This window comes from Anopheles merus, chromosome 3R, assembly GCF_017562075.2.
Source record: "Anopheles merus strain MAF chromosome 3R, AmerM5.1, whole genome shotgun sequence".
Taxonomy (NCBI): Eukaryota; Metazoa; Arthropoda; class Insecta; order Diptera; family Culicidae; genus Anopheles; species Anopheles merus.
This window is the reverse complement of record NC_054084.1, coordinates 49660780-49686713: the sequence shown is the minus strand read 5'-3', so window position 1 is coordinate 49686713 and position 25934 is coordinate 49660780. Positions and strand designations below refer to the sequence as shown.

General features: G+C 37.5%; 1 protein-coding gene across 1 annotated transcript; it reads right to left on the bottom strand.

The window, feature by feature from the left end:
- Window positions 1–1175: 1175 nt before the first annotated feature.
- LOC121596764 (dnaJ protein homolog 1-like) lies at window positions 1176–16552 on the bottom strand. The gene is made up of 6 exons (XM_041921977.1): window positions 16370–16552; window positions 15584–15807; window positions 3054–3426; window positions 2759–2981; window positions 2301–2658; window positions 1176–2066 (listed from the first exon to the last, which is right to left on the bottom strand). The coding sequence occupies exons 3-6, from the start codon at window positions 3274–3276 to the stop codon at window positions 1830–1832; spliced, it is 1041 nt and encodes a 346-aa protein (XP_041777911.1). The 5' UTR covers window positions 3277–3426; window positions 15584–15807; window positions 16370–16552; the 3' UTR covers window positions 1176–1829.
- Window positions 16553–25934: the final 9382 nt, after the last annotated feature.

The window sequence follows — 25934 nt, the reverse complement described above, 5'->3', positions numbered from 1 at the left end:
AAAGTATAGTAATTCTCGCGATGACGTAAATAAATAGAAAACGTACTTAAAAACTCAAAATTTGTGAGAAAAATGCACGATGAATTTCCGGATGGTTCACTCCAGTTAAAACACATCCAGTAAGCGGTCACCTACTGTGATTAGGATGATGAGCAGGGGAATACAGTGAACCCTCTCTTATTTGACACCTCTCCAATTTGAAAAACCTCTCTTATTTGAACATTTTGCACAGTCCCTTGATTTCCAGTACATTTTTGTTTCTCTAATTTGGAAAACCTCTGAAATCTGTGTCCCTCTTATTTGAGTATGGTGTTGCCATGGTTAATGAAAGATGTATGCTCAAAATAGCGATTCTGTTCGCAGTTTCCTATAGCAACAGTTAAGGCTGCATACTAAATGTTCTGTCTCTTTCTTGTTTGTATGGACCTTTCATTCACTTTAAACCTCTGTAATTTGAAAACCCCTCTTATTCGACAGTCCCATCGCCTCTCAAATAAGAGAGGGTTCACTGTAGTTTATTATGAGTTGATAGTTATTGTTTACTACTTGATATTTGATGTTTGATCTTTATTTTAAAGTTAGCAAGCCCTCTTGAAATTACAAACGGCGTTAAATTCAAGGCACATACGTACAACAATGGATTACAACTAAACCATAACAACGACTTAGCAGACCTAGGAGCGATCGCGGTGGAACGTGTGCGTTAAGACCAGAGAGTAGCACCGACGGGTCGATCTGAATGTCGAAGAGTCCCGCACTCTTACAGCCTCTTAGAATTGCAATTTCATTGCTTCAACGACTCGAGGCCTAGCAGCGCACAGCGTTTCTCATAGTCCCTCCAGTAGCGTTCGGCAAACCACGTAAGTTTGTGCAGGATGGACTGTGTGCGAATCAGGAGGCGAGCAGCTGAAAGACATAGCTCAATAGAAGCATATGGCAAAACCGACCGCACCAAAATGAAATGAAACATCGTGAAGCAAAGCCTGTTGCACGGGTAAACCAAACGCCTGGAGCTTGGAAAGCAGCAAGGAGTGAAGGACGCTTGCAAAGGCAGCCTTGATGTCATGGCATCGATGATCCTGTGGTTGAACGCTAACAAATTCGATTGGGTTTGAGGTGACTGACCAAAGAGGACTATGCAAAGAGGAGATTAAACATAGACTGCTAACAAAAAATGAATCATTTATTTATTGTTTTATTCTGATAGCGCGAGTTCATTGTCATAAATTAGTGTGTTTTTTTTTCTATATAACTCAGAGCTTACAACAATTGTTACAGTACTTGTTGCAAATGAAGTTTTCGTCTTCACATTCACGTTTTTCCCAGGTACCCAATGGTATATTAAAGTATCAACATGATTCTTTAACTATCATTGAGACACTTTCATTCAACACAATTCTAGCCGATGCACAGAAGCTGTACAATCTCCACTATGATTGTTTGTTGAGTTTGTTGAATTTATTTTTTTGTCTCGAATTGCTGTACAATATTTCAAATTTAGTGAAAAACTCTATCCCGCTTCATAAGCTTGTAACTCACCAAATGAGCAACCGCATGCAAAAGTTATTATTTCTCCCATAACAATCATTGCTAGTACTAGTTCGCATTCCAGTCAAATTTTGCTTAGTTTCGTACACATGTACGATTCGAATAGTAGTAGTAGCTTGCATTAGAATGGCACTATATACAAATGTTTCGCATGGTCTGTTGTGTCGATGGTATGATACACATGCTCTAGTACATACATCACATTCTTGATGATGTATTTAGTCTACATGTGTGAGAGAAGGCAAATCAAATGAATCAAACGTGTTGGAACGGTGTTAACACTACGAGTTGGGAAGCATATCGTTAAGCATTTCTTTTTCCGAAGTACTGAGCTTATCAGGAAATTTAATATCGAATGCTACGAGCAGATCCCCCTTCCGCGATGGTTCCTTCGGAAATGGTAGTCCATAACCTTGTATACGCTTAACCGTGTTAGGTTTGATGATTTCTTGCTTTGTACTAATTCGTAGCTTTTCTCCTGTCATAGTGGGCACTTCAAATATTACTCCACAGAGAGCCTGAAATAAAAACAAACAAATGTCACAAAGGAAATTTTGACATATTTTCTAACAATGATTATGGCAACAGCAACTAGAACGTGTCATTTGATAAGTCTTATGTAAATAACACTTCAAGTATACATATTTTAAGCAATTCACAATTTTTTTATATTTAACGAAAACAGTTATTTGTCAGAAAAACAGAAAATTACGAGGTAGAGTTGTAATTGTAGAAAATTGCCATATACATACCTGTTTCAGTGTCAAGCGAGCGGTGTACCGCAGATCACTTCCTTCGCGCCGGAACCAGACGTGAGGTTTGTCGCGTATGATGAAAACAATGTCAGCAGGTATTTTGCCTTTCGTTTGATCGCCCTCCTTCTGAAAGGTGACCTTTGTACCTGACTTCCACCCAGGCTTAATGGATATGCTCACGCATTTGTCCTCCTTTTTCGAAGTACCGTCCGGTTGAAGGACGCGACGTGAAATTTTCATCTTCTTCACACAGCCATGATAAATCTCTTCTAACGTAACGTACAGATCGTGCTCGATTGGTGGATCCTGTACTTTCTCCTTTTTGAGAGGTGAGTGAACGTTGAAGGAGTGTGACCTGAGCGACAAATTAACATGATTAATTAGCAGTATGTTTTATATGCAATATTACTCTTGAAACAAACAAACAAAACACAATTTAATCAAACAAATCATACCTAAAAGCACCTCCTAGACCGTGCCGGTTTCCCAAACCACTGAATGGTGTGAAGAAATCGTCATCATTGAAAATACTGCTATTGAATAAGCTATCGTTGTGCATATCGAAAAATGATCCAAACGGGTTGTTCGATCCAAAAAACTGTGCAAACGTTGCTCTAGGATCTCCATGGAATTCATAAGTAAAGTTTTGTGAAGAGTTTGATGTGCCATTGGAAGCTCCTGTACAAAAACGGATAAATCAATAGTTGTTGTAATTTAAGACTTCAACATCACAAATTAAGAATAACTTACGTCCTTTTAATCCATCTTCACCAAATTTATCATACATTTCACGTTTCTTCTTATCGGACAACACTTCGTATGCTTCAGCAACTTCTTTAAACTTCTCCTCTGCCCCAGGTGATTTGTTTTTGTCTGGGTGATATTTTAGTGCTAATTTTCGGTAAGCTTTTTTGATGTCTTCATCCGTCGACCCTCTTGGAATACCGAGAGTTTTGTAATAATCTTTCCCCATGGCACCTATTTTGAACCGACGAGCCTTTACCAACAATTAGAATAACACTTCAGTTTGTTCACTACAATGTTTTACTTTCACAGAATGAAATTAACTTTTAAATGTTGTTTGAATATGTGTTAGCACGACGTTGCACAAACAAGAGTGATCCTATAAAAAAAAATAAAAAAATTGTAATTACTTCAACACAACCTGCAAATGTCACATAAAGTAAAATGCTACAATTCATCAACTTCAATCAATTCATTGGAGAATGCCCAAATAAAGCAAAACAATAGAAACTATCAGAATAAATTTCAGGAATGTCTATTCCATTTAAAAATATATATGTGAAATATATACCATTTTCGGACAAATATTTAAGTATTCGTGTAAATCACAAATCCGATTGTCAAATTCCAAAAAGATTCTCTTCAAGTTTATATTGTTCTACCTCACGATGAATAACCACATTTGAGCACCCTTATTATCGAAAACAATTGTTTTAAATTTTATAAATACTATTAAACATGACGAGTCCCGTATTTACACTCTAAAATAACTTCCACTGATCACAAGAAACTGCGACAGAAAACAGGTACACGCTTCCACCAACAGCCAAATGCTGTTTAACGATACATTTTCAATTGAAGACAATTTAAAAACACTGCACATTGCTAGGCTTCAGGAAACAGGTCCAGTGAAATATATACTGGAAATGTAAATGTACTTGATGTATCCTTGATATGGGCAATGCCTGGTTGTATATACATACAGTACCCATCAACCTATAAACAGAATATATTTACCACTACCTTCTTCGCATTCGATTGAACTACCACAAACTAAGCTCTCAATACATTTGACGCGCGCATCCGAAATACTAAAGTACTAACACCAAAACGCTTCGAAGTCAGGTTTTCGCGCAGCGTGTACGTCTGCGCACGCCGTAAAGGTTTCGCGTTATTGCAACGTATCTCGCATTCTATCCCATGTAAAACCAATCCACCGTAAAGTGTGTGAAATAACAATATCTCAGTCGGCAGCGTCTGAAAGATGAGTTGAATTCTGAAACCATTCTCTGCCGGGCATGGTCAACGGATTGAGTGTCGCAGTCCTCGAAAGTGTTCGTCCAACTCACAGTTATTTCATTTACACCTATCGCTTGGTGATTCAGGGCTACTTGATCAGAGTCTGATCTGTCCATGACTTTGTGCCGTATTGAAGAGAAAAGCAATTTCATTCTACTTCCTTGCTAAAATGGTCACAGTCTCAGACAGTTCATCAGGTTCAAGATCAAAACAACGTGCTCATCTCTGACAATAATTGTACTTGTTTGTATTTATTTTTTTAGAACCCCTTGTTCGAAAGTCTCACCTTAACTTCAACCGCATTTGTCCATTCAATTTGAATGTTGTAAACACAATACCATTCACCGAAAAACAGAGACGAGACTTGTGATTCATGGTTTTAGCCGTATGAGTTTAGTCGCTTTCAATGTATAATTTAAGTTTGTTTGCCTTTCAGTTGCCAATATATTTTGAACTGCTCCTATTTCGGCTTTCTTACAAGCCATAAAAAAAGGAATGACTGAATTAAAATATTTGCCGTACGTAGTATTGGTATTGTTAATTAGTAACAATATAATGTTAATTATATTGTTATTTATAATTATCATATCATATTTCTTAATCATACTACATTTTAACTATTCGACACTCAAAAATAGTTTTTTGTGTAAAAAGAATGTTAAATGTTCTATCTAATGAATACAGTTTACAAAAATGGCAATATATTTTCTTTTAGACGGAAGAATTCCACCTTCCACCTCAGAAGCAACGTATACAGATTCTTTATAACAATAGGGACATCTGCATGATAGATTCCATGGGTCTCCAAACTACGGCATGTAATTCGCATGCGAAAGCCAAAGGTTAAAAAGATTAGTTACTATTTTTGGGTTTGATCGCCCCTCCATGTCCAAAAAAGTAAATTAATTATATAATTAAATAAGTCAGGTTTTGGTGCAGCTTTATACCTGTACAAATTTGAATTTTTACTTCGCATTTTCTTATCAAACAAGATTTAAACATTCACACAGTATGCTCAAGGCGTCCCTCAACAACTTTATTTGCGAAACAATGTGGCCCGCGACGTGAAAAGTTTTAGACGCCTTAACACGTAGGCCGTTATGCCCAAGAACAAATAAGAAAGAATTCAACTTATGCTGTGATAAGCTGTAAAAACGTTAAACTAATATTATTTATAAATAAGTAAATACACATTCGCAACCTACAGAGTAGGGAATTGGTACATCTAATCAGTGGTTTTCAACCTTTTTGTAGTTTTCCCCCATGTAGAGTGCATGTAGGATTTAATTCCCCACTCACAAGTTCATGAGCGAGGGGAGAGCGTCGCCACACATGGTATTTAGCGAAATTTTGATAAATAAATTTACCCCTCCCCCCCCCCCCCCTACAAGTTAAAATTCTCCAACATTTCTTGGGAGAAATTCCTCACCAGTTGAAAACCGCTGATTTAAATGGATAAGATAATACTTATTACGTTGCTTTATTATTACACGATCTACGATCATGAATGTATGCCACTTCATAGATCCCATTTTCCTCTAATATCTGAATATTCCTCTGCATGCTATTATTAAGCCTTGGAAGTCTGTATGGGCCACCATGACTACATATGTCCCTACGCAAAAAAGAAGAATAATAAACTATACCTACATTTTAATATTGTAGCCTCGTATTACTGTTAAACTAAATTTCAATGAATTAGTCCACGATCATCGAAAAGTGTTGCGAAAAGTGTAAATTTGATTTTACACCATTCATGGTTCCCATCAAACCATAACAAGATGTTGTAGTTATAGCCGGGCAAAGGCATCTGTCTTACAACGCTCAATCTCCCACTGTCCTTTATTGTTTAGTTGGCAATATGTCATAAGTGATTGCCATATGGCACTGCTGCACCATTGGGTGACGAGTGGCTTTTACCATATCAGTCAATAGATATGAATGATAATCCAACACATTTTTCCATATTAGTACGGTGTCCAAAGACGGTCAGTTGAGAAGCTGGTCCGTTTTTTATTGTTTTTTTTTTTGCCACACTCTATAACGTTCAGCGAACGTGTCAGCCATCGAGATAAATTTTGAGAAACAAGTTTCACGTCTCGACGATATCAGCATCCATGAAAGGATTCGCGAGAAAATTTTGATTACCAGTACAAGCGAGGACAATCCATAAGCAACAATATGTGGCTATACTTTGAGACTCGTTAAACCAAGGCATCCAACATGTCTTACAAGTTTACAAATGATACTATTCGTATAAAGTGGTCTTATTATATTGCTACATAACCTGAATCTCACGCTTTTTTTAAAGATTGAACTAAATCCCCAAATTTAAATCTGTTGTCTATACTATTTTGATTCGTTCTAAATTTTATAGTACTACATTGCAAACATTCAACCAAAGCAACACTTTCTTTCTTCATTTAGGTAACGACCTTCGCGATAATGCTGGCTTATTAAAGACTATCGAGACTTATTAATGTACCTCATACCGGGTAGTCAACCCTTGCTACAGGGGACGGCCGATACAAGGCTTGAACCCACCACAGGCATGTTGTTAACAACTATACCGAGGGACTGCCTCAAACACTTTTATGGTCTACTTTTATTGATCTGATCGACTTTTATGAGTAAGCTAAGTTATTTTTTGCCCTTTTGACAGATATCTCATTTCACCAACATCTGATCAACATTTAATTCAGCATACATTCTTAAATAATATAAACACTTTATACTTAAGAAACACTTTAAAGTATAAATAACTTATAAAATAATTATCTCCTTCTCAATTGAAAGAAAACCAAAAGTTGCAAAGCAAACTGATATTCTATATTAAATCAAATATATCAGATATATTTAATATGGCTTGATCCATATAGCATTGCTTCAAACTTATATATTCTAAAAAAAACAAGTAAATCTACCGCATAAATCTTACAATTATGGAGAGCATATTATGCATATTTTTATCCTATTTTCATAAACTATACGCCTGAGCTGTTAAACAAGAACTACAACATATGAAGAACTACAAACCCTTCATTTAGTATCATTATTTCATCGTCAGGCATGATAATAACTTAAAAGTGCATATCGAATCATTGAAAAGGCAATAATTGAAGATCATCTACCTTTAAAAACGCAACATCGCCAACCTAAGGCAAACAGGCTGCCATTTCGTTGATGCTGGAATCAGAGTTAGTCATGATCGTTTCGAGCAAAGCACACAGGCCGTTCCAAAGCCGCCTGGTTGAAAAACTAAACTTCTTTCGATTCGCTTTTCCCCAAAAAGGAAACCAATCACACCTCCCCAAAAAGAAGCTTACTCCAAGTATCAAATGTTCCCCACGCTACCTTCATGATCGTCATATGCTTGCCATACAACAACTTGAACACAACGGAACGGAGCACAGCTCTGATCAGATCGGACGATCGAGGAGCATTACTTCATGTCTCACCATTTAGAAGAGACTCGTTTTTATTCCCTTTCGTCTATGACTCCCAACACGTTTGGTAAAAAAGATGATATTTCAACCACCGTCCAACCGATGGACTCGATTCGATGCTGGTTGCCGCGCATGAACTGATGGCGCACGCATAGGTATGGAACATATCTACATGCAATTATCATGTGTTTGTGCATGTCTGTATGCGAATTGTGCTGTTTGACACAAAATCGATTGTGAAGATGTTGACCATAAATGGTAACGGAATTTTTAGTATTGCATCGTGTCACCCTGGCCTCTTCTGGCTCCTACCCATGCGGCCATGGTCGTAACGCTTGCACACACCAAAACTCGTTCACCACCCTTACTCTGCGCAGCACTTCAGTCCTGTGATACCCTTGCTAAGTGACAAGCTTCACATCGCAAATACAGCATATCACTATATCCAAACCAGATGCGAATAACCAAACGAACCATATGAACATGGTTTGATCGCTATCGCTACTCTACTACAAGTGAGAATACATATCAATTAGCAGAAGGGTTTAGGTCGCCGCATACCATCGCACCTTTTTGATTCATCGTCTAAGGACGCACATAAGGCACATGACCCGTTGCACTTTTGCTCTACTAGGTTTACAAAGCTTCCATTAACGATCAATGATATATCGCAGCAAACAAGCATATCTCTCTGCAACTCGCCACCGCCTCTTCCAATTCATCGGCTGTGCAAACAAATCTGTTCTGTGGACAATTTGTTACAAAGTCTTGTAGCCCCTAGCCTGCACCCCACCAATTTCAAATCAGTACACTTGACCGGTCTTGGCTTTCGAATAAAAAGACCGCTATTGACAGGTTACTAGTTAATTTGGAAAATCAAGTCCGAATACTTCAAGCCTTTCTCGTGAACTGGTGTATCACTAGAGCCAGTGAGAGAAATGTGATACAGTTTGATATTCATTTTCCACCTTAGGAAGTTATTATAATTCATACATTTTTTCATTACTTTATTTTATCATACATGTTATTTTGAAGAGCTAACAAGAAACATTTATGAAACAATCATAATTGGATTTGATTTGAAACACCACCACTATTATGGAGTACTTTATTATATTTTCTAGTCTTTATGATGATTGTAAACATGTACATTATCTATCAATTGCATTTCTTACAGAGTAAGAAAACTTAATTCAATTCCAATTTTATATTGGAATTCTGTACAATGTGTGGGAGGGGGGGGGGGGAATGTTATTGTGAAATTGATTATTATTTCTTATTTAATTCTTTCTCGTTATGTTTAGAGATTAGTTTACATATAGACATAATTTATAATCGGAAAAAAATTACTAAGTTTGACTAATCTTGGCAAATCTCGAATAGACCGTTCCTCGTTGCAGGGACTGACTATCCTGCTATGTGGAATTTTATAAATTACGAAAGCATGTATAGCACGGCATAAATTAATAACTTTTTACGCCAAAAAGAATAAGAAGCAGAAAATGTCTAATACAGGTATAAGACCCGTTTATGTAGCCCGAGAAACAATTTTCTATATAGACAGAATTATTAATTTACAGTGACATACAACTAGATGCAATGTCAAAAATAATCAATAATACGATCAATACATTTGAACACGATCAACGGCAAGCTGATGCTATTCTATTGTTTTTCGTTTCAAAGGAAACTAACCTTTTTGTTTTTTTGTGCTGAATGAAACTTATTTTCAATTTAACGGTATTTAATCTATTGCCGTTACATTATACGCGTTTTTATGTGATCAACATGTTGATTATTAGTGTTCATTTAACACTGCACTACAAGTCGCCCAGTACACTTTGTATGATTACTTTTAAGATTTTCAAACAAGTGGTATAACCATGCCTGATTTTTTTAAATGATAATAAGTGGTTGGAGAAGATGGCTGAATACAAACACGACACATACCATCTCTTCATTGACTTCAAAGCCGCATATAATAGCATAGCCAGGGTAAAACTGTATGACGCTATGAGCTATTTCGAATCCCGGCCAATCTGATAAGGCTAGTTAGAATGACTATGACCAACGTCACATGCCAGGAAAGGGTGGATGGAAAACTCCCAGGACCTTTTGCTACCACCAAAGGCCTGCGCCAAGTGGACGGGCTTGCTTGTCTCTTATTCAACCTGGCGCTAGAGAGGGCCATCCGTGACTCGAGGGTGGAGACTACGGGAACCATCTTCTATAAGTCAACCCTGATCCTGGCATACGCTGATGATATAGACATCATTGGTTTACGGCTCTCCTATGTAGCAGAAGCCTACCAAGGGATCGAGCAGGCGGCAGAGAGTCTCGGATTGCAGATAAACGAGGCAAAGACCAAACTGATGGTGGCAACATCAGCGGGCCTACCAACAAATAATCAGAATCTACGTAGGCGTGACGTGCAGATAGGTGAACGCACTTTTGAAGTCTTCCCACAATTCACCTATCTTGGGTTAAAGGTCAGCAACGACAATAGCATGGAAACTGAGTTGCGCGCAAGGATACTGGCTGCGAACCGGTCATTCTACAGCCTGAAAAATCAGTTCACCTCAAAGAACCTGTCGCGACGGACGAAGCTCGGACTATCTAGTATCTATACAGTTCCGGTACTCACATACGCCTCTGAGACATGGACACTGTCCAAATCTGACGAAACCCTCTTAGCCGCGTTCGAGAGGAAGATGCTCAGAAGGATACTTGGCCCCGTATGTGTGGAAGGACAATGGAGGAGCCGCTATAATGACGAGCTATACGAGATGTACGGCGACCTCACTGTCGTACAGCGTATAAAGCTCGCCAGGCTCCGGTAGGCTGGCCATGTTAACCGCATGGAAACGGACGACCGAGCTCGTAAAGTCTTTTTAGGCCGTCCACAAGGACAGAGTGGTAGGCCCAAACTGAGGTGGCAAGATGGCGTGGAGGCGTCCGCCATTAAATCCGGGATAACGGACTGGCAGACGAAGGCGCGAGACCGTTAGCGGTTTCGGACACTCCTGAGGCAGTCCAGGACCGCAAAGCGGTTGTAGCGCCGAATAAGTAAGTAAGTAATAAGTGGTTTATAGTTCTCTTCCAATCCTACATTTACTTTTGTTGAAAAATGTAACAGCTTAATCAAATAAACTAAATGTAATCAACCTATACAGTGATCTGTGATAGGGTAACTGTACCAGTTTTCGGCACGCTAGTGCAGCAGTTTCACAAAAACTGCTCACAAATAAACATTTTTTATTATTTTTCATGAAAGTGATGTTATTCTGGTTGATAAACTATCATAATATGTTACACTATTTTTTATTTGCCGGTTCAAAGCCCTTTTTCATAAATATTCGTAAAAATGCAAACATTGCTTTTGCTCCTATTTTCGGCAGTTTGTTCCTATTTTCGGCAGGTTGTGTTCCTATTTTCGGCAGCGCGAATACGGGTCAGAAAATGTTTTTATCTATGTAAATGTGTACAAAAAAAATTTTAAAGCAATTTAACACTCTTACTTTCCTAATACTGATGTTAAAAAGCACTTTAATTAATAATTTTATGTTGCTTATTTTGGTCCGTTTTGACAGCCACTTTGATGCGACGTTTAAACAGAGCAGCCATAGACAGTTTGATGGTTATAGCGTACGGTGCGAACTGGCTTACAAATATTTATTTTTCTCTTAAGTTAGTGCATTGTTTGTCGTAAAATTGGTGATATTTGGTACAAGAAAGGTCATATTATGTGTCGACATACGCATTGTAGTGTTCTGATCAATTTTAAAAGGAATATTCAGCCAAATTCAATGTGTGTTATTGTTCCGAGTTTCGGCAGGAGCCCACAACATTGAGCTGTCAAAAATGAACATTTACTGTGTACCTATTTTCGGCAGCATTTAAAGTGAAAATTAACCTGTTTATCGTGATTTTAAAATTCCGAACAAGTTAGAATAAATTAAATAAGCATACAATCTTTAATATACACCACTTTCTCATTGTTTTACTGTTCTGATTCTCTTAATCACAAAACCTGCCGAACGATTGGCTGACAGCAAAGCTGCCGAAAAAAAGCACAATTTATTTAATATTTTGGAAAATACGTAATGAAATGGTGTGAAACTTCGTATGTGAATATCAAATAAGTACACTTTCACTACAAAATTGTATTTTGTGAAAATTTTTACCGCATTTGTGCAGAATTTCACGTTTTTAGCTACTCTGCCGAAAATAGGTACACTGCCGAAAACTGGTACAGTTACCCTACTGTGATACTGTGATGTAATCAACCCATCAATTTGACGGATTCCGTAGAGATAGGTATACCACAAGTGCATCTGAAAATCTATGGAAGTTATGAATATAATACATATGCTACAAACTCATAGTACGTTATGATAGTTTTACAAAAAGTAAAAATCAAGATTAAACAAAAGGTATTTGTTAGTACTTCACTTCAAAGTTTAAATTTCGCCAAATTTACGGGTTCCGTAAACCTAGTGTTAAATCATCAACCACTGCAAATGGAGCACATTTATAGACTCTTGTAGTTGTTCAAAAATATCTTTGTTATCCCCTTCAATCAAAAACAACGATGCATGTAGAACAATAAAAAAATACACAATTTGATTATACATTAAACACTTCAGTACCTCATTTAGTTGGATAAATAGGAAGTGACACCCTTAGTGATAAAGACTAGAACGCTAAATAACAGTTTGCTATTTCCTTACATTCACGAGCATTCCCATCTCAAAACGTGCATGTAAAAGTGAGATTGTTTTTTTTATCACTTGTATGAAAATCTACTGCAAATAATCGTACAAAGTGTACTGGACCACTTATCCGTTCTCACTACCTAAGGTTAATCCATCCGTAACGTTACGGTACAAAAACCATGGCACGATTGCAATACTGTTCCTTTAAGCTCCACCAGATTACCAGCGGTCTGTGCATTATCCTTTTTTTATTCATGCCTTTTGTCCATTCTTGCACGCTCAAGTGTCTTCCATTACGAGGAGAATCGGTCGTACTCTCAGTAAATTTTACGGACGATATTAGCTCTGTTGCATTGCTATATCGAATGCAATGCAATTTTGTCGTCAAAACGAGCTTCACAACTCAGTCATACTAAATTCCATGTTGAATGAAACTGTAGCTATTCGCTATCCATCGTCCAGTATGTATCACACAAGAGCTTAAGCATTCATAGATGGATATCCGATGGTTATTGAAAATGCAACGGGTAGCAAAATCAATAATCCGTGCTATTAGCGTTCCTGTTCACACATGACATTTTTATGAATGATTTAATTTATGAAAAACTATTATAATAAATGACTGCAAGCGATAACTAGGACTGGCTATGTAATTTGTATTCTGTAAATTTGTTATTTGTCACACCGTCGGTTTAAAAATTCAGTTTTCAAAATAAAGACTGTCAAGTCAAGCAGTTCACAATATTCAGCTGATATAATGATGTCAACTAGCAGGGTAAATAGTAAATAAGTAAATATCGAAAAAGACTCGTAAACATATCAGAACAGTTAAATAATGTTTACATAAATATGTTTAAAAGGCTACGTACAAAATGGTTCTACAAACTTCTCTTTTCAAAATATAGCAACGTAACTACTAAAGCACTCACTATACAATGCTATACATACTGCAACTCGATTTTGCCATCTTTTTTTTACATTTGAATATAAATAGCTGAGACACACACAAAAGTTTAAATTTTAAAGGACATACATTTTATAATTAAAATATGGATTCAATTGTATGAGGTTTGTTTGTAAAAAAGTATAAGATAAAAGAGATCTTATACATTCCAACCGCATATGTTGAGTTGGGCAACGCATGGATAATTGAGGCTGGGGTGACAAGAAGCAAACCACATTCGGGTCAAGGTTATCAAGAATGCATATTCTCTCACAATGTCCTACATACACAATGCCGTCCCTCCGCGCACGAGGAGCGTGTACCAATTGCAAACAGCAGACATTACTAAAGAGAATATATACAAATATCTACTTTTTTCTCAAAATTGTGCATTATCTCAAAACTCATAAAAAATACCTATACGATTACCAAATTTATTATTTTTAATGTATTTGCATGTTTATCATGAAAACTGTGTGCTATTTCCCTACATTCACGTGCATTCCCATCTCAAAACGTGTATGTAAAAGTGTATGTAAATGTTTAATTTTAAGAGTATATTCTCAAATAAGCATCTGCATTATTTTTTCTATAAGTTTTTAAAATAGTATAATTACATCCATCGTACAACCACAAATATTATAAGGGTAGATTACGTTTGATCCAACAGGCTTTTAACAAATTACATCGAAATTTGCATGCAAATAAAACTGGAATCATGCGCTAACACACACTGAGAACAACAATTTCACAGTATAGCAATCTTTGATTCTTTCCTCGGCTTACGCATATGCCGTTACTATTACTATGACCGACACAACCAACCAAGTAATATTGCTAGCGTTACAGATGCTTGTTCCACAAATACCATCACCGGCATTTGTGCCTCTTGTAGATTTGTGTGAGAGAAAATGTACGATTTCCAAAAATAAAACTCGCCCTGAATTGTAAGGTTACCTTTGGTCTGGTCATAATTTTTAAACTTTTTTTTTTGTTCATATTTTCTCCCATGTTGTTTCTTTCAATTTTCAAAATTTGCTTGGAAACAGCATTTCGCCGTATCTTTAGGAAGCTGTGTGCTTCAGTTGGGAGTGCGAGTGGGTGTATGCTCATGCCGCGCACACCCGCCAAATGACAAAGAAGGTTGAAATCACCAGCTTGTTTGGCGGTCAGTACGATGGCTAGAATGCTAAGCAGCCAATAAGCCGCAAAACACACATCCCATGCCAGCCAGCGTGCGTGGTTGGCTTTCCACACATGCTGAATCGCTTTCAAATTTGCTCCCATGGTCGCAAATCAATAACCATCATCCCAAAATTGGTAGAAAACAAGAAACGCGTGCACTACACCCAGAATCAGACCGACCATTAATCGTGAAGCGTACAGTAACGCTTTTATTACTGGATTCAAACCACCTGGCTATTTAGCTTAAAGAAATAATCTTCGTCGCGAACCTCAACACTACACACATGTTATCAAATTCAACGACTAGACTAAAGATCCATATAAACAACCACGTTCCCTAGAGTTCATGGGATAAAGATGGGAATGATTCTAAAATTAGAGTCATCTCTTCGTTTCACTATACCTAAAAATAAAACTATGCCTAACTTTAGCGTGAATCACATCGATTAGGGTCAACCCGCCGTGACCTGAGAACGCCCCTGAAAATTTCTGTCAAAATTAATAGTAACCTAACGATAACTGAGCAAAAAAACTCTCGATGTACCAGAACTGTCTAGTTTATTTGCAACATATTAGCAGTATTTTTGGTACCATTCTTATACAATAAAATTGTTTTGATAACGTAAGCAATTTAGATAGGTAGTCCCGAACACAAATGCTTAATAACTACAAGTTTTCACCAACAAACAAGTTTGCACCATGACATCATCGCTTCAAATTTCACTTTGTTCTGTAAATCCTTCTATTCAAAGTGTACCTACCGACTACTGGCCTATAACAAACCGATGATTGCTGCTTCACGCCCTATTAACCAACCAATATAAAGTAACCGACAAAATTGAAACTCTGGATGGTAATGTAAAACATAGCACATCCTTGGGACGAAAAAACCCTCACTGTGACAAACTTGACTATGGTGAAACGATCTGTCTGGTCGTAGTATGTTACCTTTTTTGAAGCCGAAAGTGACGTAGGCTTTTTGACTCGCGTCACGGAAGAGCGTACCGCTGCTTGCCCCTCTGCAGCAAAGTCGAAGCAGGTTTTGGCAAGGCCAAACGATCACGTCACACTGCGAACCAGCCGACCAGATCGATTGTGCCTTGGCGCGTATGCTCTTTCAGTTGTCGAGTTGTGTGGTTGAGTTAGGAGCAAACTGCTTATTCGGATGAGCTCTACAGGGAAAGAGTCCCAGTTAATTATTTTTGTTGCAATAATTTCTATTAGCGAGGCAAAACGTAAAATATCTTTGGCGCCACCGTTTAGAATCACTTAAAACTAGCGGCTAAAACTGACATACACATCGCACACCTGTCCATCGCCTCTAACTGACACTGGACTATTCCCAATAACAACACTTAAAACACCTCTACCCGGCCTCACTGTATCTCACTATCCGTTACACTGGTACAGTAGCTGATTGTTTTTGCGACCAAGGTCCCAAAACCCAGCTATATGTTTACAACAGCGCAAGAGCGAAACCCCGCGCGTTACGCACTCGCGGCCTTTTTCATATTCTCTGGAGATGCTACAATCTTCGTCGTTTCGTACGTGATCACGTTCGCCTGCGTCGCACAAAAACTGCGACGGTCACTGTGTTTGTGAGCGTACGGAGAATGCGATAACTGATTATTTTGTTACACAATTGCAAAATACTGAGTATTACTTGCGTTAGAAAATCACAACACTGTTTTTGAAAAATCGTTTACATGCTAAACATAACCAAAACAAACCCACCGTCAACCGATAACTCTCTCCGTGTTGCGGTAGAAGGCACTCTTGACACTGAGGATGATGATCGCCACTGATGGACGCTGGAGGATGAAGCATTCGTAATGTCGCACACCGCACCCGCACACGAAGAGAGTGAGTGAAACACTAAACGTGAAACACGCACTTCGACTAAGCCAGTTTTTGAGCATCAGACTTCAACCTTTACTCGAACGTAGCCAATGTGGTGAACAGATGCGGGCATCGCATAAAACCGCATCGATCGTAGTCGGAATCGTTCGTTACGAATGTTGTTGGTGTGCTGTACAGTGTTCATTACCGATCCACAGCAACACACATCGTGTTTTGTATTTTGTATATAATCAGTCAGAGAAATACCTATGCAAAAAACGTACATCTGTTACATTTGATTTTCATGTTAATTTTTTTCATTTTGAAGAAACGAGAAGGTTTTGTGTATATATTTTTTACATACTTGACTTTACAGTTTCCATACTAACTTTATTTATTCATTTTTTGTGATTGCAAAACGGGAAATGTATACGCATGTAATTGTATTGTTGAAAACATTCATTAAAATGGTTGCCAGATCCATCTCAAAAAATGGCATTATTAATGCACAAACCCTGTATTCTTGAAATCGAATCAAATGAACACTCGAATGAATATTTTTAAAGCTATATCATCTCTAGTTAGCTAATCAGCGTGAATGCCGTCATTCAACAACAACTTGTGTGAGCGTGCATTGGGAGAGTGTTTCGAAAAAGTACCAAACCAGTCAGAAAAAGAGAGCGATTCCATTGCACAGCGTAAACATTAGTCATCCCTTGAAGTTGAGCGTATCAAGAGGTAGTAGTCGAGAATATTACAGGGTTGCTTATTTTTATATAAATCCAAATCGTTCGGATTTCAATTGTAACAAAATTAAAAATTTTAATTTCAGTTACAGTTTCTAGTCCCAACATTAAACATTAAACATTAAACATTAAACATTAAACATTAAACATTAAACATTAAACATTAAACATTAAACATTAAACATTAAACATTAAACATTAAACATTAAACATTAAACATTAAACATTAAACATTAAACATTAAACATTAAACATTAAACATTAAATATTAAACATTAAACATTAAACATTAAACATTAAACATTAAACATTAAACATTAAACATTAAACATTAAACATTAAACATTAAACATTAAACATTAAACATTAAACATTAAACATTAAACATTAAACATTAAACATTAAACATTAAACATTAAACATTAAACATTAAACATTAAACATTAAACATTAAACATTAAACATTAAACATTAAACATTAAACATTAAACATTAAACATTAAACATTAAACATTAAATATTAAACATTAAACATTAAACATTAAACATTAAACATTAAACATTAAACATTAAACATTAAACATTAAACATTAAACATTAAACATTAAACATTAAACATTAAACATTAAACATTAAACATTAAACATTAAACATTAAACATTAAACATTAAACATTAAACATTAAACATTATTTTACGAAATTAACGAATAATTATCATACAATATTGTGTTCGAGACAACTTCAAACAGCAGTCTAAGGCCGCAAATACACGACGCGCGTTTCCGCGCCCGCGGAAACGCGTATAACAATCCAGCCATAGAAATGAAATGTCATTCGAACGCGCTACCGCGGAAACGCAGAGATGCTCAGCTGGATATCTCTGCGGAACTGTTATACGCGTTTAAACGCGCCCGCGGAAACGCGCGTCGTGTATTTGCGGCCTAATATTTTTTTCGAATGTGTACATAATGTAGTAATAGCAACCATAGCTTTACACCATAGGAACCATAGGAGCCACATTATCTTTTCTTTCAATAATTTTAAAATGATACCTGGGTTTTTATTGCCAGGAAACCCACAGCAAATATTTGTGTACTCGGCGATACATGCCAGTAAATTTCAGACATAAGTACATTCAATTAATCTTAAGTCTCCTACATTCGTTAAAAAAAATATTTTGATCTGCTTGCATCTAGTCAAACATAATTGCGTCATAATCTAATGTAATGTACAGGTATTTGCCGATATATGCAATACGCCAAATACGCGATATCGCTATACGCCATATTCTAAACTTGACTGTTCTTTGAGCAAAGTGTATTAATTTGACACATCGATTGTCAAATGCAAAAAAAGTTTTCAGTTGGTCAAATTTTAAAACCCAATTTTATTTGATCAACATTATAATCTTCAGTTGAAATCAGATCATAACTAAGTTAGCGACTAAAACCTACCACTTCAAGCAAAATTATATGAAAATTAGCTATAATTTGGATAAAAATCTCGAAACGTGACTTACGCTAATATTCGAGATACGCTATTATCTCCGGTCGAATCAATTAAGATTCACAGTTCAATAAAACATAGTCAACATGCTAAAAACAATGCCTGATTTGAAAAACATAATTGTCCAGCACTTTATATACGTCAACCTGCATTTTGAACACTGTCCACACGATTTAAATAATTGCCAAATTTGATTGAATAGGTGTCAGATCTGGTAAGGTTTATTTTGATTCATTAAACTTTGCCAACCACAAAAGTCTATAGATTTATTCTTATTTTATGACAGCATTTTATCAACCAAACCAAACGGTGCCACAGCTGACTTCATTCAATCGAAGTTGAAAATTTTTTAAATAAAGTTGTCAGTGTAAAAAATGCGCAATGACATACAGTATACGCACCGACAAACCGACGTGACACTTCGAACAAAATGAGCTTCAAAAGTTGTCTTCTTATTTCAAATGAAAATACGTTAAACACTACCGCCATCTCTATAATGGCGCTCTCTAATGGCCATCTCTAATATTCGCTTACTACACTGACACAGAGAAGAAACTGCTAAACCCCCTTTTTGTTTATCTTTGCAAATTCCAATGCGTATTGTTTTATGTACTTCTCACATCTTTTGCATTGATTTAGAAACTTATAAAATGATTTTCCTGGGTGTTTTTTTTTTCAATAATTCTTACAAAATCTTGCCTCACACTTGCTTCGTAATTTGTATTTAGAAAAAATGTTTACATCGAAGCAGCAGTGAACAGAGCTTACTTTGACAGAAGTGTTCCCCTTACTAGTAAATGACAGTACTTTCGTGTGGGACACTTTTGTAACACCAGTGTCACGTCGGTTTGTCGGTGGTATACGCTCAGTAGTCCGCACTTGATTGAGTGCGCATTATCGAATGACGTTTTGACGTCATTAATATATTTTTTTTATCATAGTTCACTACTTTTGATCGAACACTGGTCACTTCATGAATTTGATTGTCAAAAGTGCGGACTATCGAGGTGCGGATTATCGAGCGTGTGGATTAAAAAGGTGCGGATTACCGAGCGTATACTGTATCTACATGAGGTAGACAATTAGATTTTTCAAAACAGGCATTGTTTTGGACATGTGGTAAATTGTTTTTTTGGATTCAAACCCTGTAATAGTGTATACAGTCTGTTCCTGAGTTACGCGGTTTCTGCGTTCCCGACGAAATCGCGTAACTCGAATATCCGCGTAAGTCGAATTTCACGTTTTTTTACTAAACTACTATTTATTACTCGCAGTTTTTTATTTAATCTAGTACTTTTATACACTTTATCATTTATTTCATATGATTAGTGCAGAAAATTCAAATATTTCTGGCTTTTAAGCGGTTTCAATTTGTTAGCAAAAATGCAATTTATACCAAACTTGAAGCAATATCTCGAGATATTCTCTTTTAGCGACATCTATTGGATTAAATTAAACTCAATTTCCTCACAAACAATTTGCACAACAGAGGGCGCTATACCAATATTAATTCAGTCGACAAAATTGACGGGCTCGTCGCAACCCGTTGAACAATTACACTTGAGCAATTGCCCAGTTATTTTTCGTAATGCCACTAAGGCGGCGCTCTGGCACCAATCGAACACGACATCCGACTCGATCTAACCTATACAGTTTACACTCGGTAATCTACACTTGATTGAGTGCAGATTATCGAATGACGTTTTGATATATTATTCAAACATCTTATTTTTGTCTATTTCCATGAGTTAATCAGAATACAACATGCATTTTCATGTTTTACAAAGCAAACTTATATTAAAACAAAATAGAATTTGGTTGTCAAAAGTGCAGATTATCGAGGTGCGGATTATCGTGCATGCAGATTAAAAAGGTGCAGATTACCGAGCGTATAATATATAACCATATGGATGTTTACTGTCAGACACTGTCGAACAAACAAAACAAACATCGCGTCGAACATGTCACTTTGATTCTGTCAGTGATGTTCGTTTCAAAGCTACAGTAAATAGAACTTAATACGGCAAATTTTCTAGTTTGTGTATAACAGTTCCTCAGAGATATCCAGCGTGAGCATCTCTGCGATTCTGCGGTAGCGCGTTCGAACGACATTTCATTTATATTGTTGGATTGTTATTTGGATTGACGTGTCGTGTATTTTTGGCCTAATAGGGGTTCTAATAAATAAATGGAAAACATGAGTAAAAAATTTTTTGATTTAAAAAACATGTCGCGGAATATATAAACTTCTGGTGTTTGGTTTGGGCGTGTTTGGTACAACAATCCATTGTCGGTCTTGGTCTGCCTTTAACACTAGGCCTAGGCCAGGGGTCTCTGAACTTTTAACATCGCGGGTCCCCTTGCTTAGAAAATATCGTTGTTGAGAGCCATTTTAACATTACCCTGTATTGCGAAACTCCCCAAATAGCCAACTCGTACTTTATAGCTGATTTAGGGCTGTTTAACGAAAAATCGTTCCGATGTCGTACTTTGTGGCTGATTAAGAGATAGACGGTACTTTGCGAAACTATGGAGCTTTTTGACAGGCACATGGTACTCTTTGGAACTTTGCGGCTGATTAGCACTATGTGTAGGGTTCATGATGGAACTTGAAGGCTTGTTAAGAAAGGGTGCTGAACTTGGTGGAACTTTATAGCTTTTTAATGCATGACATCGGTACAAGGTGGCTCTTGTCAAAGTGTCAAAGACGGACGCCGCCAATAATCTCATTCCTGCTGCACTAGTTAGATTCGTTAATTGAAGAATGAATATTGAGTGAAGTGATTGTGAATTATCAGTAAATTGTGTAAAATGTTGTGTAATTTATCAATACAAAAGATTAAAAAATATACATATGTGTTTAAACGAAAAAAATCTTGTTGTTTATTTCATCGATGACGCTTGCTTGAAAATAAAACACAAAGAAAAATAATCCCTGGCATCGTGGCATAAGTAACCTGCTTAGGCGCTGTTTGAAAGACCCACATAGAACTTTGATGCTGTTTATCTACTGCAAAAGGCGAATTAGAGCAGCGATCTTTAGCGTGCCAAAATGAGCTGCTTAACCAATTCTGGCTATTTGGGTCGATGGTTCCGCAAAGGTCGCCGCGAAATACTCATTTTTCATTCATAGTAACTCAATTGCCACTCAATTATAAAAAAAAGCCTCGGCCGTCCAGAATTGGAGCTAAATTGGAGTTGTAATCGGAAGCGGTTTCTTGCCATGGGTGCGATTCCAGTAACTTATATATAGGATGCTCGCTTCTGTCACCAAACATTTTGCACAGTTATACCAAATGACTATCTCACTACTTTTCTAGAATGTTTGTACCTGCAAGTTAATTACCATCATAGAACTTTACTACAATTACTAAGATTATCCGCATAATAATATCAGATATTATTGTGCAATATATTATATACTATATTACATACATAGGAGATGTTTACATACATCTTCTTCTTCTTGTTTGGCACAACAACCGCTGTCGGTCAAGGCCAGCTTGAACCCACTTGTGAAGTGAGCTTGGCTTTCAGTGACTTATTGTTACCATAGCAGGATAGTCAGTCCTACGTACGGGGGCACGGTCTACTCGGGGCTTGAACCCATGACGGGCGTGTTGTTAATATACAATGTTGTTTACATACATAGAGAAGATTTAAAAAATGAAAATGAAAGAAATGAAATGAAATGAATGAAAAATGAATGCCATTTACTACAATAACATTATGACGAAATATAGCAGCGCCATCCATCGGAGTTTAGCTTGGACAATTTGTGAAAAGAAGGTTGCATACTTTTCCTCAACAACAAGCATGTTCAACACTGGCATAAAGCAGTGCTACAAAATGAGTACCTTCTCTGCGGCGACCTTTGCAGAGCGATCGAGTTTGGCAATACAGACTATTACCTTTAGCTAATGAGTGAACGTTTATATCTTGTTTTAAAAGAAAATTCAAACTGAGTGTGTAAATTTTTTTACAGATATTTATTATTGAAGCATAGTTTCGTCTTTAAAAAATAAAACATGATTTAGTGAGTCAAAATAATAAAATATTTTCTTATCTTAAGTCATCGCGGGCCGTAGTTTGAAGACTACTGGGCTAGCTTAGCAGTGATTTGTTTGGTTACCCACAACAGGATAGTCAATCCAACATATGGGGGGAGGGGCGATCCAAATGGGCGATCCAATAGAAAAGTTAGATGTGGGAAAATCTTGCATGTTTTAAGAATTCAACCACCAAGTTCGTTCGTTTGAAAAAAAAAAAAACTGAACTGGAATAGCAGCTTTTTCGTCTATCCAACCGACATGTAAGTCGCAAAATCCTTGCGTGGTATTTCATTCATCCGTACGTTCTTACGTTCATACATTCACACGTTCATGTGGTCGTTCGTCTGTTCATTCATTCATTGAACCGACGAGTAGGTAGTAAGTAGATTGTGTATGACTTTCACTAGTTATAGTAGAACGAATGAATTGCAAAATGGTGAACGAAATTCGTACTTAAAGGAACTGATCAAACTGTGCAATTTTCATTCATACTTCCCATCTCCCATCTGCACTCCTCTGCGCATCGTGCCACACCAGTATCTGATCAAAACGGCTTCCGGATGACACAAAGGATTGCCATGTGTTTTAAAACCAGGTTTTCCATAATTGTTAGCGGCATAATAAGAAGGCGATAGTCTGGAACAGTGGTCAGCAAACTGTACAGCCAACAGTGCCAAATACTACAATAAAGATGGCAATGTTTCTCGTGAAAACTACAATGATAATTTAAATGTGAAAGTTCTTCTTCTTCTTCTATTTGGTGTAAACGTTCTACGCGGACATCCGGGCGGCCTTTATAGGCTTTCAAGAGTTTATTCAATACCGTGTAGCCGAATAGTCAGTCCTTGCTACGGAGGGCCGGTCCATTCCGGACTTGAACCCATGACGTTCATGTTATTGAGCCGTTCAAGTTGACGACTGTACCACGCCCCTTGTAAAAGTTCTACGAAATATATAAAGGGAAAAGAGCCACCATCTACGTACCCATGCTGCATGCGGCTCACGAGACGTAGGGGAAAGCGGGGCAAAATGGGCATGTTAAGCAGTTTACTGAATATTCCTTTGAATATGCCACAAAACACAATTTTTATTTTATTATTGTATGCCTCCACCCTTTATCTATGGATTAAAATTGCCAAATAGAATGAAAACAACTTAAAACATGAAAACAGTGTAAAATAAAAGTTGATGTTTTACGAGAAGCTATTTTGGCACGCGGGGTAAAATGGGCATAGCCCTGGGACAAAATGAGCTTATGTAAATAAACTGTTAAACTTCAAAACATTGGGGCAATATGGGCCATAACAACTGCGCTTAGGTAATGGTCAATGATTTGGCGCACTTTTCGTGAAATGTATTTTCGTTCTATCTTTTGTTTTGCTGGTCAGGAAAGCCCTTCAAATTCTTCCAAAAATATGTTATCAAAATTATAACAGTTTTAACACGTTTAAATCTACAAGATCGAATCTTTTGATGCTGCGCCTGTTATCATTATTGAGGCGACAAATACAACACCATAGCCTCACCAACCGCCGTATGTCAAAAGCATCTGCCCATTTTGCCTCACGTGAAGCATTTTTGTATTTTTGTTAATTAGTAAAAATACGCATTCAATCGCCTTGCTTTCTTAAGGCAAATTGTATAGAAATATCATATCTTTAAAAATATATTATTATTATTATTTATTTAATCTTCAACGGGCCGTATGGCCTAATTAAGATGTAACAGTTCAATTGAGAAAAAAAAAATACATAGCAAAAATAAGATTTACATCGCAATTCACTGCGGCCACGGCAAAAGCCGGAGACGTTCCTTGAAGCACTGAGTTGAGATATCGAAGTCGAAGCAATCCGAGACAGTGTTGAAGACAGCCGACATGCGGAACATAGGGTCAGACCGACCAGCACTGGAACGGGGTTGAGCGAGCCGTAGAGTTTCTCTAGACCTAAGTGTTCGGGATGGTGCATAGATATCGACTCGATGCAACAAAGGCGATGAGTCGATAGAGCCATTTAGCAATCCAGCGATGAAAGAGCACTGTGCATTGCGTCTTCTAACCGAAAGAGGTTCAAGGCCTAGAAGACGGCACCGCGCAGCATACGGAGGAAGATTATTGCGATCCTGCCAGGGAAGTAGGCGTAGGGCATATCTCGTGAGCTTACGTTGAATCGCCTCAAGTCGAGCAATTGAAGAAGCGGTAGTTGGGCTCCAGACTACGCACGAATATTCCAGAACCGAACGAACGATGCAGTTGTACACAGCTTTAATGCACATGGGGTTACGGAATTCATTAGTTGTCCGGATAACCACGCCAAGTAATTGATTTCCTCTGGCTACAACGTCATCGATATGCTGTTTAAAGTTCAAACTAGAGTCAAGCAGAACGCCCAGGTCTTTGGCATGATTCTGTCGATTAACTGCAGTGCCGTCCATGAAGTAGGTCCCAGTCACTGGGCTCCTGCATCGACTAAAAGACACACAGTAGCATTTCTCGATGCAGATAGTCAGTCCATTACGCTTGCACCACGAACAGAAAATTTCGATGCAGTCTTGCAGGAATGTACAATCGCCTGTGTTGTGAATAGGCGAGAAAATTTTTGCGTCGTCGGCAAACAGACTGATACTGTCGGGAGGTAAAGCCAGGGTAACATCGTTGATAAACAATATGAAGAGAAGCGGGCCAATATTGCTTCCTTGTGGCACACCCGAGCTGCTGACTATTTCTTTGGACATGTGCTTATCAATTTTCACGGTGTATGTGCGATTAGTTAGGTAAGACTTAAGCCACTGTACGAGCGAGCTGGGAACTCCTAGCTTGTCGAGTATAGCGAGAAGAATTGCGTGCGGAAGAGAGTCGAATGCTGCTTTCAGATCTGTATAAATTGCATCGACTTGAGCTCCGGCATCAATTTGATTAGTGCAATAGGTTACAAATTCAACCAGGTTCGTGGTAGTCGACTTTTTTGGCACGAATCCATGTTGATACGGGCTTAGGTAGCTGCGGCATGCATGTAGCAGATGTTTGTATATCACTAGTTCGAACACCTTGGCAATGGCACACAAAGATGTAATACCCCGGTAGTTGATGGCATCTGTCCTGTCGCCCTTTTTGTAAATAGGAACCATCCAAGATTTCCTCCATGTTTTGGGAAAGT

Bases quoted from the DNA above. Each gene is read 5' to 3' on its own strand.
- LOC121596764 (XM_041921977.1), bottom strand. From the start codon at position 3,276: ATGGGGAAAGATTATTACAAAACTCTCGGTATTCCAAGAGGGTCGACG. The intron at 2,982-3,053 runs GTAAGTTATTCT...GTTTTTGTACAG, and splicing joins TGAAGATGGATTAAAAGGAC to GAGCTTCCAATGGCACATCA. The intron at 2,067-2,300 runs GTATGTATATGG...TTTTTATTTCAG, and splicing joins CTCGCTTGACACTGAAACAG to GCTCTCTGTGGAGTAATATT.